This window comes from Octopus bimaculoides, chromosome 4 (genome assembly GCF_001194135.2).
Source record: "Octopus bimaculoides isolate UCB-OBI-ISO-001 chromosome 4, ASM119413v2, whole genome shotgun sequence".
Lineage (NCBI taxonomy): Eukaryota > Metazoa > Mollusca > Cephalopoda > Octopoda > Octopodidae > Octopus > Octopus bimaculoides.
This window is the reverse complement of record NC_068984.1, coordinates 83,798,080-83,814,676: the sequence shown is the minus strand read 5'-3', so window position 1 is coordinate 83,814,676 and position 16,597 is coordinate 83,798,080. Positions and strand designations below refer to the sequence as shown.

Here is a 16,597-nt window from a genome sequence, read left to right as displayed (position 1 = left end):
AATTGTTAACTTTATTATAATTTTGGTTAATGTTATTTGTAGTTATTGTGGAATATCTGCTTGTAGAATCGTCTTTTATTTCTGTTTAAATAGTTTTTGTTTCTTTTGTTGAAATTTTGGGAACATATCTTGTTTGGTCACCATGTCTAATTTTTTGAAGTCCTCTACTGCTTTCTCTTTATAAACCTCTTAGTTCTGTTAGAAATTAGAGATTTTGTTGAAATGCAGTTAGTCTAGTTTAGAATTTGCATGAATCTAGAGGAAATTTGTCGATACAATATACTGTTCATTGGTGTACATTGTGAATGTGGTTTTTACTTCTTGATTTTTACCTGTTGTCATGTCACTTTCACCTGCCTAGGCAAGTTGAATACAGTTAAAATGATTTTGCCAAGGTGCTTATACATAGGTGCTTATATACCTTTTGCAAAGGTTCTTTTATATATATATATATATATATATATATATATATATATATATATATGCATTTATATATATATATGCATTTATATGTATACACACATAAGCATGCACTTGTACATGTATATATAGAGAGGAAGAGAGAGACAACGATCCACCTAAAAAATTTTTATTTATAAATCATGAAATTATTTACCTTCCTGAAACACGGTTGATTATTTCTCTATGTACTTGTATTTAGGTCTGTGTTTAATGTTCATTATTACAAGTCTGTGTATACACTTAAACTATATGTATGTATGTGTGAGTGTATGTATACATGCATATGTGTGTGTGGTGTGCATATGTATATATGTGCATTCACATGTACATATGTGCAGGAAGATGTATGTAGCTGCTAGAATAAGAATAGCCTGGGCAAAGTTCAGAGAACTCCTACCTCTGCTGGTGACAAAGGGCCTCTTGCTCAGAGTAAAAGGTAGACTATATGACACGTGTGCGAACAGCCATGCTGCATGGCAGTGAAACATGGGCCGTGACTGCTGAGGACATGCATAAGCTTGCAAGGAAAGAAGTTAGTATGCTCTGCTGGATGTGTAATGCCAGTGTGCATACATGACAGAGTGTAAGCACCCTGAGAGAAAAGTTGGATATAAGAAGCATCAGATGTGGTGTGCAAGAGAGACAACTACGCTGGTATAGTCATGTGTTGCGAATGGATGAGGACAGCTGTGTGAAAAAGTGTCACACCCTAGCAGTTAAGGGAACCTGTGGAAGAGATAGACCCAAGAAGACCTGGGATGAGGTAGTGAAGCATGACCTTTGAACGTTGGACCTCATGGAGGCGATGACAAATGACTGAGACCTTTGGAGATATGCTTGAGAAGACCCAGCAAGCCAAGTGAAACCATAACCATGGTCTATGCCAGTGCAGCATAACCAGCCCATTTAAGAGTATTCTTCAACTAATAAACTGCACTTGCAAAGACCTGTCGAGTCAAGTGAAGTCATTGTCGTGGCCGATGACAGTACTGCCTGATTTGCACCCGTGCCAGTGGAATGTAAAAAGCACCATTCGAGCGTGGTTGATCCCAGTGTCAGCTGACTGGTCCCATGTCAGTAGCATGTAAAAAAAAGTACCATTTGAGCTTGTTTGTTGCCGGTGCCCCCTGACTGGCTCCTGTGCCGGTGGCATGTAAAAAGCACCATTCAAGCATTGTTGATGCCAGTACTGTCTGACTGTACCTCGTGTGGCATGTAAAAAGCACCCACTACACTCTCGGAGTGGTTGGCATTAGGAAGGGCATTCAGCTGTAGAAACCTCGCCAGATCAGATTAGAGCCTCGTGCAGCCTTCTGGCTTGCCAGCCCTCAGTCAAACCATTCAACCCATGTCAGCATCGAAAGCGGACGTTAAACGATGATAATGATATGTATAGGGAGAGAAAGAGAGACTCATCTAAAAAAAAAAAAATTCATTCATAAATGAAGTCATTAACCTTCCTGTTGAAACAAACAATTGTTTTGTATATACTTATGTGTAAATCTGTGTACAGCATTCATTACTATATATTATTTCTTTACTACCCACAAGGGGCTACACACAGAGGGGACAAACAAGGACAGACAAACGGATTAAATCAATTATATCGACCCCAGTGCGTAACTGGTACTTATTTAATCGACCCCGAAAGGATGAAAGGCAAAGTCGACCTCGGCGGAATTTGAACTCAGAACGTAGCAGGCAGACGAAATACCGCTAAGCATTTTGCCCGGTGTGCTAACGGTTCTGCCAGCTCGCCGCCATTCATTACTATGTATATTTGTTTATACTTGTACATCTCTGTTCTTATTATCTAAGTTTTGTGTGTGTACGTACATGCGCATGCACTTGCATGATTAGGATTGACATTTGTGTGTTCAAATATGTGTGCACTTGTGTTTGTATTTATGTGCTCATTTTATGAATAATGTCTTTGTGTTAGTGCTGAATGTATGTTTGTGTGTGTTTGTATTGCTAATGTGTTATTTTCTCTTGTCATTCAGATATGTTGTTAGAAATTTGTAATGTGTTGGTAAAATGATGAATAAAATTCTTCAATTTTGAAACTTGGGGCCAGATCCACATGAAATTTTTTTATGCACAAGAGCTTATTCTTAAGCCTACATTGGTTGAAACACTTTACTGTAGCATGATGTAGTCTTAAAACAAGGGGCACACATATAAACAGTATTTGAATTATCGTATTATATAGATTTTAATTCTCATATATAGATTTAATTGTTATATTTTGGAAGATTGAATTCTTTTCTAGGTATCTGCGAATTTGAATCTAGCCTCACAATAATATATTCACTGAGGATATTTGAGATATTTGTAATTAATAGATGATGGTGATTGATGACTTGGTTTGAATCTCCTTGAAATGGCAAATTTTAATCCATTTTGTAATTATATTTCTAACTAAAATATATACATTATGTATTTCAATTAAATATTAATATAATTGTGAATTTAGACTGGTTTCGTAAACTACTCAACCTTTTTTTACATATCAACATATTGTGATTTTTGGAACACAATTTAACGAAAGGTTCTTGAATCTGTTGCATAATTTTTGTCTCAAAGCGACTCAGATTACAAGTAAATTTAACTAAATATAAAATTATTTCCATTTTGTTTAAACATCACCATAGCAATTGAGTTATTAGCTAATGTTCAGTGGAGCATGCAACAAAATTTTAAAATAGAAAAGTTATGCACATTACTGTATTGTCAGTTGAACTTAAATACATATAAGACATGGGTAGTAATAAAGGGAAAAAATAGAATGAAACACTGGAATTTATCTTTAAAGCAAACTAGAAAATACACTTAGCAGTAACTGAATGAAATAAAATCACACATATGTAAATATACAGAAACATAATAATGTTCACAATACAGATTGATCAAAATTTGTCACCCACCTTGCAAGTAAATTAAAATTATGAATAGTTAAAAAAGAATATTTATAAAATCAAGTACACACGTGCACACACACTCTCTCTACTTTTATCATGGAAACTTGTAAAGCATCCCACTCTACATAATGTAACCTTGCAGAATGCACATGGGAAAGTTGTTTTAACTGCTGGTCTACTTGGAGCATTCATTGAAAACATTTGCAGCTCTACCTTTTGTAACCCTTGATTTTTCTGTAATTTATGAAGATTGATTGAATTCGGTGGGATATTCCTCTGGTAGGTTTTAGTTTTTCTCTCAGTAGTTATTATTTTGGATGCAAAATCAGCCCTCAACTGTGTTGCTACATGTGCTTGGAATTGCATTGCTTTCGAGCTCTCCCGATATGGTATATAGTATAAATGCATTAACAATACTCATATTTACTATATACCAAACCCTATATCTCTACCATTTATTACCCAGGTGGTAGATTCTGCTGATCTAAACCACCCGTGTACTTATTAAATCGAGGTTCACAAATGGGATGCCATTTTCATCCACTTAGTTGCATACAGGTAGATAGAAAATTGATGTGCCTTTTATCACTATGTAGTTGCTAGCAAATTTCCGTTCTGCTGTTGGATTATTTCGCCTCTTTTTTTTTTTAAATTTTGCTTTTTTATATCCAATGATATCCCTTCCCTACATGCAACTACTGTAGCACATGTTTATGTTGCCATAGCTTCTAAATCCACTGCAAGTTTGACCGATCTGAAGAAATACTATATGGCCCTGGTTATAGTGTGGGAGTGAGAAATTTCAGACCACATTGATCCCTAGGCTATGCTGGCTTACATCATTGTCCCCTTTTCCCTATATAAAAAATTGAACCCATAGCAGTACCCAGTATTTACATCTCTCACATGTAAATATTGGCTCAGTTTCACAAATCGTATTTGGGTCATAATACTCTTTTACTCGTTTCAATCATTTGACTGTGGCCATGCTGGAGCACTGCCTTTAGTAGAGCAAATTGACCCCAAGACTTATTCTTTGTAAGCTTAGTACTTATTCTGTCGGTCACTTTGCCGAATTGCTAAGTTATGGGGACGTAAAGTGATGTTGGGGAGACAAACATAGACACACAACCATACGCACGCACGCATGCACACACACACACACACATATATATAGATGACCGGCTTCTTTCAGTTTCCGTCTACGAAATCCACTCGCAAGGCTTTGGTCAGCCCGAGGCTATAGTAGAAGACGCTTGCCCAAAGTGCCTCACAGTGGGACTGAACTCGGAACCATGTGGTTGGTAAGCAAGCTACTTACCACAGCCACTCCTACGCCTATAGCTACTTACCACACAGCCACTCTTACGCCTATACTGGAAACATACTGATTGCCAAAGGGTTCCTGATTGCTCCAGTAATTTGTAATTCTGGTTAACTGTCTTATACTCATAATAATATTTATGGCAAAAAAGTGTCCGTATTTCATCTACCTTTTTTCCAGCTTGTTTACATTCTGCGTAACGGTTTGTTTCCGCAGTGATTGCTTCAAACAAGCATGCTGGAAAAAATAAAAAAATAAAAAGTCTAATGGTTTCGCTTCCTGAGAAAGACTATGGGAAGACCCTGTCTCCTCAGAAAAATTGTTAATAAAAACTTTTTAAACTTTGTACTCCATTCTGGTGTAAAATCATCCTCACTGTTTATGTCACTGGTTTCAGTTTCTTCAGAATCGCTGCTTTCGGTTTCGGATACAGAAATATCCGATTCATTTTTGTCCACCACATACTTTTGCTCCTCATTCGTTCTTTTCCTCAATATCTCCATATCTTCCGTCTGTTGAAAAGCCTTCAAATTTGGAATCACTGCTTGATAACATGAAACTCCTCTCCATTTTCAAAGTTGAAAGAAATTAATGCTGAAAAAAATGTAGAAAAAAAATCTTCCAAAACTCACTGAGTTCAAATATCACGCCAAACAATGTTGGATACAATAACTCAACTGTTTGCAAAGTGAAATCACGTGTTTTAACGAATGTACTAATGAGATTTAGGTTCAAATTTACATTTAAATAACAATGGGTACTCTTGGCCGGCTATGGCCGGGTTGGTCTAATGAACCAAAATATTTTCAGCTGGCTATGGCCGGGTTAGTAACAAAAGGGTTAACGCACAACAGAACAGGTGTACCATAAAGGTGAAATAAACTGAAATACTGGAATACACCTAAATCCACTTCAAGTTTGACCGAACTAAAAAAATCGGTCAAAAATTAATATACAGCCCTGGTTATGGTATGGAAGTGATAAATTCCAGACCACATCGTACCCTAGGCCATGCTGACTAACATTATTTTCCCTGTATAAAAACTAAATCCACAGCAGTACCCAGTATTTGCTTCACAAATTTTCCAAACTTTGATCCCCCATTTCGTGGGCTTTCTGGCATATACTGTTTGTTTACATTCTGCGTAACAGTTTGTTTCTGCAGTGATCACTTCAAACAAGCATACTGAAAAAAATAAAAGTCTAACGGTTTTGTTTCCTAAGAAAGACATCTCCTCAGAAAAATTGCTAATAAAAAAACATTTAAAATTTTTTACTTCATTCCGATGTAAAATTGTCTTTGCTGTTGCTATTGCCACTTTCAGTTTCTTCAGAATCGTTGCTTTCGGTTTTGGATACAGAAATATCCTGTTAATTCTTGTACACCACATGCTTTTGTACCTCATTCATTCTTTTTTTCGATATCTCCATATTTTCCGTTGAAAAACCTTTAAATTCAGAATCACTGCTTGATAGCATGAAACTCCTATCCAATTTCAAAATTGAAAAAGAAATCGACACCGAAAAAATGTAAAAAGAAATCTCCCAAAATTCACTGAGTTCAGATATCACGTCAAGCAATGTTGGATACTATAACTCAACTATTTACAAAGTGAAATCACGTATTTTCACAAATGTACTAATGAGATTTGTGCTTAAATTCACATTTAAATAACAATGGGTACTCTTGGCTGGCTATAGCCGGGTTGGTCTTATGAACCAAAAAGTTTTTGGGCCAGCTACGGCTGGGTTAGTATTGAAAGGGTTAAAGAAAAAATCATACTGTTTTAAAGATTTCTATCAATGTCTTTTTCTTCATTATGAAACCACAAAATGATGATTTAGGGAGGAATATAGTTACTGTAGCTAACCTTAGTATTTCACTTAAGTATTTTTTCAAACTCAAGTAGAATGAAAGGTGAAGTTGACAACAGTGGGATTTGAATTTGGAATATAAAGAGATGTGACTAAATAGTATACAAATTTTTTTCCCAACATTCTTAGTATTATGTTATATAATAATTATGATTTTTTATGTTGCCCTGAGGTAACAGAAATGTAATAAAGAATATTGTCAATTGAATTCTCACTTGCACATGTCTAGTTTTTATTTTCTTGTCTTTTGTGGGTTGTGAGCTGAAAGTTTACCTTTGAATATAGTGGTGTGAAACTAGATATTAAAAATCATTTAGCCTAGTGGTCTGTCATTTCTAACAATTTTATGATTGGGTGTGAAACCTGGAAACCTGAGTGATAAAAGAATTATTTTAACAACATACAAGAAAGGATTGACTGAATCAAACACTGTTATCACATTAACATTTACTTATTGGATATGGTAGGTTAATAGAACTTTATAGTATTTAGTTACATCACTTTACATTCTGAGTTCCAATGACACTGGAATCAATTTTGTCTTTCTTTCAGATTCATTAAATAAGTGCCAGCAAAGTACTAGATTGATTTAATTGAATGTTACTGTCCTCCAAATTGGTGACCTTGTACTCTTGTTAAAAATAGATACTTATTTTATTGGCTCCACCTTAAGAATGTATTAAATATAGCCAACTTACTTGGAAGTTTAACTGAAATCTGAACATCATCATCATCATCATCGTCGTCGTTTAACGTCCGCTTTCCATGCTAGCATGGATTGGACGATTTGACTGAGGACTGGTGAAACCGGATGGCATCACCAGGCTCCAATCCAATTTGGCAGAGTTTCTACAGCTGGATGCCCTTCCTAACGCCAACCACTCAGAGAGTGTAGTGGGTGCTTTTACGTGTCACCCGCACGAAAACAGCCACGCTCGAAATGGTGTCTTTTATGTGCCACCTGCACAAGAGCCAGTCCAGGGGCACGGGCAACGATCTCGCTCGAAAATCCCACAAAGGCCAGTCAGGTGGTATATATATGTGTGTGTGTGTATATATATATATATATGTCTGTACGTATCGTCGTCGTCATTTAACGTCCGCTTTCCATGCTAGCATGGGTTGGACGATTTGACTGAGGACTGGTGAAACCAGATGGCTACACCAGGCTCCAATCTGATTTGGCAGTGTTTCTACAGCTGCATGAGCTGGATGCCCTTCCTAACGCCAACCACTCAGAGAGTGTAGTGGGTGCTTTTACGTGTCACCCGCACGAAGGCCAGTCAGGCGGTACTGGCAACGGCCATGCTCATCTCGCTCGAGAAACCTCATGTGTCACCCGCACAAGAACCAGCCCAGGGGCACCAGCAACGATCCAGCTCGAAAATCCCACAACAACCCCACACAAGAGCCAGTTCAGGGGCACCGGCAACGATCTCGCTCGAAGAAATTTCATGTGTCACCAGCACAAGAGCCAGTCCAGGGCAACGATCTCGCTCGAAAAACCACATGTGTCACCCGCACAAGAGCCAGCCCAGGGGCACCGGCAACGATCCCGCCTGAAAAATTCCATGTGTCGCCCGCACACGAGCCAGCCCAGGGGCCCCGGCAACGATCTCGCTCGAAAAACCTCAAAATATTTAGTATGCTTGTCTATCATCTATGGCTTTGGGAGTTGGGTGGAAACTGCATTAATCTTACCCTCTCTTATTTGTTAGTCTTGTGGTCAATACTAATTATAGTTTATGGATCCAGCATTTCATTTGAGAAAATCACTTACGTTTTACTGCTTTCTAAGCTTTACTGCATACCGGTTATACTGACATTGTGTAGCTTCAGGTTAGCTTGGATCAGATAACCTATGACATATAGGTAATTGTTTCACCAACAAGATCTTTTCTTCCAGATATACACATACCTCCAATTATCCGAGAATCTGTTACTGCACTCCATCTTTCCACAGTTGTATGTTGAGATAGGTTTGCAAGGTTTTCACCATATATTCTTAGATGTGGGGCAAGCTGTGAATGTAGGTGAAGTGATAGAGGATTGGACTGGGAGACGGAGGGGGTTGTAAGAATATGAGGAGAGATGGTTAGAGATGAGATTGAGGTGATTGCAGCAAGTGATGGTGGGGTATATGTAAGGAAATTGGGAGTGATAGCAGATAAAAGATAAGGATTGAGTTTAGTAGAGAGGAGAGAACATGCCTGAAGGCACAGAAAAGAGGTGATTGGAAACAGCGGGCAGGGAAGATAATGAGAAATGGAAGTGGTTCAGGAGTGGGTATGAGGAAAACCAAAAGGTGAGGATTTAATACCTGCCTATTCTGCTCTGGTAGTTTTAGTTTATCAGTTCTACTGTGGTGGACTGATCTTCTTGAGCGCAGCAATGTGCCAGACGTCTTGATCCTTTGTCATCTCCTCCATGAGGCTTGGTGATTTGTGATTGGCCTTCAATACTTCATTCCATATCTTCCTTGGTCTCCCTCTTCCACAACTTCCATCCACTTTTAGTGATCGGTACTTGTTTATGCAACTGTCTGCATCCACATGCATCACATATCCAAACCAGTGCAGTCTTCTCTCTTGCACATTATATTTAATTCCCCTTATGCCTAATTTTTCTTTCAAAGCATGAGCACTCTGTCATACATGTGCACTGACATTATACATCCAGTGGATCATGCTAACTTCATTCCTCTCTAGTTTTCATGTATCCTCTACATTTAGATCTTTTGTTGCCATCAGAGGTAAAAACTCGCTGAATTTTCTCCATCCTATACTTATTCTAACAATTGCACTTTTGGAGCATCCTCTTCCACTGCTAATGAGGTCACCTAAGAAACAAGATATCTACTACCTTTAGAGAGCTTCCAAAGCATTTGAGAAAATCAATTTCCCTGTATCTATAGACTTGATGGCTTCTCTGCATCTTCCAGACATAAGCACTACTTCTTCTGTTAATCTTCCTGTGATTCCACTGTGCCTCTTGTGTGTCCACAGCTTGTACAAGCTACACCAAATGAAATTTCTGCCTACACCTTTCTTACACATTGAGCAAGACCATTTACCTGAAGTAGCTTTTCATAGTTGCACTTTCACACCTATTTTTTTAGTGTCACTAAGTGCAAGCATACCATTAGCCATCCATACACACTTCTTTCTCACAACATTCAATTCTTTCTGACACACTGTCTAACAATCCAAAACACTTCAGGTCTGTGTTCTTCATACTGTAAAACATTGGCAAACCTCTTTCTGCTTCTTCTCTTGCTAGGTAGACCTATTGCCTAGCTTCCTTTTTAGCTACCTGATATAATTTTGTGCTACCTCCACTTTCCCACTCATTCCAAATCCGTTTCTTTTATACCCCTGTCAACCTCACTGTTCCATCACCATGCTACTCTTGGTCTGGTAGAAACTTTGGTCTATCACCTTCAATAGGTTATTCCATATAAATAACTATGTTTATTAAAAACTTTGTGACATTGTAAATTTTGTATTTAGAAACATGTATTGATTTTCTTTATTTGTTTTCCAGGTGGTCTGATGTCTGAAAGGTGAACATGAGTCCCCAGGAGGAGTACATTGAAACTGTCTTCACCTGTGAAGGGAATTTCTCTGACCCAGATTTGCATGCGCGATTAGAACAGTTTCATCGGGGACTTAAGGATTTACTTTTAACAGGTTGGTGTTTTTCTCTCAAGACACTTTTTCACAGTCTTTTTTTTAAGTAAATGTAGTTTTGGCAGATTTTACAAATAGAAGAAATGAGGCTAACGTCTCATTTCTTCTGTAATTATCAGAAATCATTGCCTCATTACTCTATCTGATGTCATCTCTTTTCATGGATGATTAGCCATGGAAAGATTTGTGCAACTTAGTGGAAATATTTTTTTAGTAGGGAGGTTAGATTCTGAAGTAACTAGTGATGGTTTGTATTGACAAGATATTGTTAATAAAATTTGTAAAATGAGATATGCTTGTATGCTGTGAGAAGAAAAGCAATGCAAAATGCATTGCAAAGCTTTGATTGAAGCCTTTCAAAACTCTTCATGGTACACAAACTTATTTTATAAAATGATTTTATGCCATGATTTTGACAGTTGACATCTTCACGGATAGGCTGAAATTCTTATGAAATGGATAACTGCGACATCTTTGTTTTAGAAATATTTTAAAGAGATTTCTGTAAGATTCTGTTGGAGGATACCGGTTTTATAGCCATCTTAAATCCTCTTAAACTAGAATATTAGGTTTTGGTGATGGAAGTTATATGGTTAATATATTTAATTCAAATTGCTACAGTTATTAGTCAAAACAATGGTAAGTATGGAGATGATGTTCTGGAGTGATAAGTTTTAGGAGAAAGGTTTAATACAAGATCTTAAGGAGGAATTAGTAAAATCTCAGTAGCAGAATCATTTACTTTCCAGTGAAGATTTGTCTCACACTTTACTTTAGAGATATTATCATCCTGGTTTTATATGTTGACAATACGAAAGTTTTAAAACTGAAATCTCAAAATAAAAAAGAAAACGAGCATAACTAAGTATACACTAGGATTTAAGAAAAGTATTTTGGTCATAATGAAAAAGCTAAATCTTTGCAATTTAAGAAATTTTTGTTTGTAGAATATTTCTTTCTCTTCTATCTCTGTTAATCATTTTTCATATTTTCTTTCTAACAACACATAGGATGTATGTTAATTCTGTCAAAAATTTAGCCTTTCTTTTGGTTCTTAAATTCTGTTTCCAATGGCATTAAGCAAATGAGAGCCCTATTGTGAATAGAGCCCCAGACTTGCTACTTTTTCTCTATTTAGTTGAACTGAGGTAATTTAGAAACGTAAGAAAATTATCATTGTGTATTTAAACACAAAGACTAATGATCATGCTACTTGTTGGGATACTTTACCTCTACACATATATAGAGAACACTGTTATGAATTTACAGTTATGGAAGACGTTCTTGAATCTTGAATTGTCACCTACTGTTTATTTTGTTATGACAAATGTTACTCTTGTTATGACAACCATGTTGCACAGCACATTTACGTGTGTGTGTGTTTGCAAAGCTATTTGATTTGGAGTAAGATGATTCCCTCTCATTTGATCATAATACCCAGAAGAACTAAAACAAAAATCTGCTAAAAATGCAAGGAATTACTTGCAGCAGGTTTAAACTCAGGAATTAGGACTTGGTCATCCTCTATTTTATTGACTCAGTAGTTTTTTTTTACATCACAGTTAATGCTTGGAAATATGTAATAAAAGATGACAGTTGATTGCTGGCCTTGATAGATCAGTAGATGACCTATTATAGCCAGTAAGCTAACCAACTAGACTGATCTACAACACAATGTTTAGTTGGTTGAGGTAGTGTGTTAGTACAACCATGATATTACAATACTCAATGTTCCATGTTGTCTAGTTAAGGACTACATGGCAAATTATAACACACTACTGACTAAAAGTATACTCTTGGGGCATTATACATTGTTTTTCTATTTGTATAAAACTGAATTCTAAACAATAGACTTGGCAGAAATTTGGCCCTCAAAGTAAAAACCAATTGGAACAAGTTATCGATTGATTGTAGTTTACTCAATCTGAGAGGACCTGCAAAAATTGTAGGCACACAGCTTTCTTTTTGCTGGTTAGGTTTCAATAGTTTACTGTACTCATTTCAATTCCAGTATGTGACAGGTAAAATCAGTACCAGCATTGATGCCAAAACTGGAAATTTTTGGGTAGTGAACTAACTAAACATGCCTAAGCCAATAAGAAAAAAGCCAGTGTACTGAGGTGCACTCATGCATGTGTGTGCACACATAGATACACTATTTTACGGCTGATTTTCTTCATGCTGGTTTGAGTTAAACAAGTCTTATTCTGCAGTTTGCTACTGTTCCTGTTGTCACCCATTAAGTAAGGTATTTTTATTTCACCAGTCTTCACACGACAGGACATATTGTTTATGGGAGGTATAAACAAATGCAACATTGCTGAAAGGCCTGTGGCAACAAATACATGTACCTGTCTTTATGCATACATGCACGCACGCACACACAGACATACATATACATATACAAAAAAAACAAGCAGTTTCCATTTACCAAGTTGGATTGAAAGGTATTAATCAGGCCAAAGCTGTCATAGAAATACATGCTCAAGGTGTCATGCAATCGGATAATGGGATCAAACTTGAAACTATATGGCTACAAAGTGATCTTTGCATCCATACCATACCCATAATTATATTTACATAGACACAGGCACATATATAATGAACAACCTTCTTACTTAGGGAGCTTAATCAGCAGTAATTGTAATTTGAAGCCAAGTAAATACACAAGGAAACGGGTAGAAAAAAAAAATGATATTTGAGGTGTGACTGTGTGGTAAGAAGTTTGCTTCCCAACCACATCGCTCTAGGTTCAGACTCACTGCGCAGCACTTTGGTTAAATGTCTGCTACTATAACCTTAGATCAACCAAAGTCTTGTTAGTTGATTTGGTAGACAGAGACTGAAAGAAGCCCATTGTATATATATGTGTGAGTGTTTGTCCCCATAACTTAGCAGTTCAGCAAAAGAGACCGATGAAATTTGCCAGGCTTAAAGAAAGAAAAAAAGTACTGACTAAAAATTCTTCAAGGTGGTGTCCCAGCATGGCTGCAGTTAAATGACTCAAACAAGTAAAAGATAAAAGACTAAAAATATTACATTGACACAATTAAATTTATTTCCTAATTCTTTTATATTCATATACACTGTTTCTGCATCTTTGTGTTATTAGTATGTAGTAACAGTTAGTCAGTTCATTGTTATATTCAAGCTGTATGGTTTTTGTTCTAAATCAGGTAGAGAAAGAGAGAGTGCTTAAAAGGAAGGAGATAGAGATATATATGATTAGAGAGAGAGAGAGAGAAGATTAATGTTGGATTTTCTTGGTTCATATTTTTTTTATCTGGTAAGGCTAAACCAGTCTGTTGAAGTTTTAAATTTAGGTACTCCAGAAATATTTAGCCCTTTACTTGGTATCAGCTTTGAATATTTGTGTCCTAACAAATTTGTGATCTGGATTCACATTCGCATGGTGTTCTTTTGAAGGATTATGACAACTCACCTATTGGCCCTGTTTGTCAAACTCAACGTTGCACATTTTGAGAACCTTTCCACATAGATGATTAAATTTGCTGCACCAGTAATTTAGTAACTAAACTAGTTGTCAAAAGTGCATTATACATGTAAATTGGTCTATCCAGTTTACTTAAGATCCTTAGCAATAGTAGGTCTATAAGTGTTAAAGAAGGTATAGTAAAATGAAACTAGAACTGAGTTAGTTTAAAATAGGTAACAATTAAAGTCCCTTATAAGGATTGTGGAAAAGCTCCATTTATGTAGCATGAAACTGTGAAATAAATTCATTAAATTTAGTGAAGCTATATCATGACAAAGTAATGGGAGGAAGTTTCAAATGAATGAGAAAGAGAGAAACTTAAAAATAGACAGACAGATAAAGTGATGGCTAGTTCCTGCCAGTTAGAGAGAGGGGGAGGGAGGATGGCAAATAGGAAGCATGTGTGTAAGTACTTTTCAATGAAAAAAAATGAAAACTTTCGAATGAAACTGCATTTATGTAATTTTGTATATAGTTGGAATAGTTTACACATGCTGAAAGGTAAATAAATATGAATTTATACATAGAGAAGAAATAATATGTAAAGCATAGAAATATTTTTATACTTTGTTGATGTTAGTAGAAGTAGGTTTTAAGTACTTTGGGAAATATATTAAGAATTTACTCTGTGTGTGTGTGTGTGTGTGTATATCATCATTTAATGTCCATGTTCCATGCTGGCATGGGTTTGATGGTTTGATAAGGATCCAACGAGTCAAAGGACTGCATTGTATTCCATTGTCTGTTTTGGCATGGTTTCTAAAGATGGATGCTCTTCTTAACACCAACCACTTTACAGTGTGTACTGGTTGCTTTTTTCATGCAATCAACCCTATTGAGCTCACTATGTAGCTTGCAAATGAACAAACCTAGTGAGGGAGGATGCTGCATCTATGTTAGATGGGGGTTAAGGTATGAAGGAAGAGGTTAGGATAGAGCAGTTTCTTGCAGACAATCTACATGGGTACTCACATTTAGGAGAGAGTAAGAATGAATTAGCAATAACTCTAAGGAGACAGACAGTGAGGGGGGGGGGGTATGTGTACATATATGAGTGGGTGCAGAAAAGTTCCTTCTAAGTTCTGTTACAAGGGCTTAGGAAAACTGAAGGACCACTACAGTTAGTGTGTGAATCTGAGAGGGGAATATATTAAATAAAATCATGATTAACTGATCTTCCTGTATTTTCTTTTACACAAAGTCAGGAACTTTTCAGCACCCTCATATATATATATATATTATGATTGACCGTTGACTGAACACTATCCAATTTTTTTTCTCCGTGTTTTTCTCCTTGTCTCCGTATTCTTTCTGTTGAAGAGCGTAGCTCGAAACGTCAAAGTCTTTCCGTATTCCCGAGCGTCATACTAATATATACTTTTGTTATTTACACCACCTGTCCTCGTCTGTTGTTATTATTTGTATATTCTCCCATATATATATATATATATATATATATATATATACTAGCTGGTGTACCTGGTAATACCTGGGGGGTAAAGATGTTCTATTGAAACGCCTTATTACTCTGATATAAGAAAGAAATTTTGTTATAACTGCCACAAAAGGTGTATTTTCCGTCATGAAAAAGTACAAAATCTGTCAGCTGGAGGAGGCAGAGATTGTTGGAGGTTGGCAAGAGAGAAAACTATTGTTTTACTGTGAGAAAAGTGCTGCTGAAGTGTTAAGTGAAATTTGGCAATCGAGGATTGAATCCATGCTATGCCTGCATGAAGCCACTACAAATATGTTGTGGAAAAAAAAAATTATCTACTGTCATTGAAAAAGTGTAATTGTAAAAATGCAGAATTATCAAAGTAATGGGCATTCAAAAAGAGTATGTATGTATAGAAATGTATGAATGAAGAAATTCAAATTAAGGAAGTGCAATAATAATGTTTAGCAGTTCAAAACTGTAAGTAGTTTGGCTGATTGTGAGAATCAAATATTGATCGCATCGCTAAAAACTGCAAGTAGTATGGGTTATTTTCCTTGGGTTATTTAAATAAAATATTAGTAATATGTAGTAGATAGAAGGATCCATTGGATGGGCCCTATTATCAATTTTTTTCAACAATTGAAGTATGTCATGAGGTTTCCAGACATGAGTTCTACTCACGTGTCAAATAAAGTAAAAAAGTGATATTGTTTGCAAAAATTAGAAATTGGACACAAAAAAAATCAATATTCAAAGTAATCGAACACAAACAATGAAATGGGCTATTTCCCTCGAGTGTTTTAAAAAGAATATTGTGCAGGTGATATGGCTTATTTCCCTTGGGTTTAAAAAAAAAAAAGTTATATGAGGTAGATATAAAGGTCCCTTCCTGGGGCTGTAATATCATTGTTTTTCAACAATCTAAGTATGTCACAAGGTTTCCAGACATAAGTTCTACTCATGTGTCAAGCTTCATCAAAATCAACAAAACGATGTAAGAGGAGTTATCTAACACCACAAATAAACACACACCGATTTTCCACATATGTAGTATATATAATATATATGTGGACCAAAGACTCGAGGTATTTCGTGTTGCAAGACAGTGTAGGAGAGAGAATAGTGATGTTGTAGGAGAGAAATGTGTTCGCATGGATGATGGTACGCTTGCACTAAATGAGGATGCAAAGAAAGAGGTCTGGAGATGCCACTACGATAGATTGCTTAATAAAGAGAATGAATGGGAAAAAGAGAGCCTGCCGTATGTCGACCCAATAGAGGGACCAGCTATCCGAGTTGATAGTACCAGGGTAGATAAAGCAATTAAGAGTATGAAGACCGGGAAAGCCCCCGGCCCATCAGGAATCACTGCAGAGATGCTCAAAATATCTG

General features: G+C 36.4%; 1 protein-coding gene across 4 annotated transcripts in view; it reads left to right on the top strand.

Moving 5' to 3' along the window:
• LOC106875131 (serine-rich adhesin for platelets) overlaps positions 1 to 16,597 on the top strand; it is a 99,834-nt gene that overhangs the window by 50,501 nt on the left and 32,736 nt on the right. For all 4 annotated transcript variants that reach the window (XM_014923119.2, XM_014923116.2, XM_014923118.2 and 1 more), the window contains one exon: positions 10,126 to 10,271. In XM_014923119.2, the coding sequence (XP_014778605.1) occupies positions 10,151 to 10,271 (121 nt within the window). In that variant the 5' untranslated portion in view covers positions 10,126 to 10,150. The remainder of the gene's footprint in view (positions 1 to 10,125; positions 10,272 to 16,597) is intronic.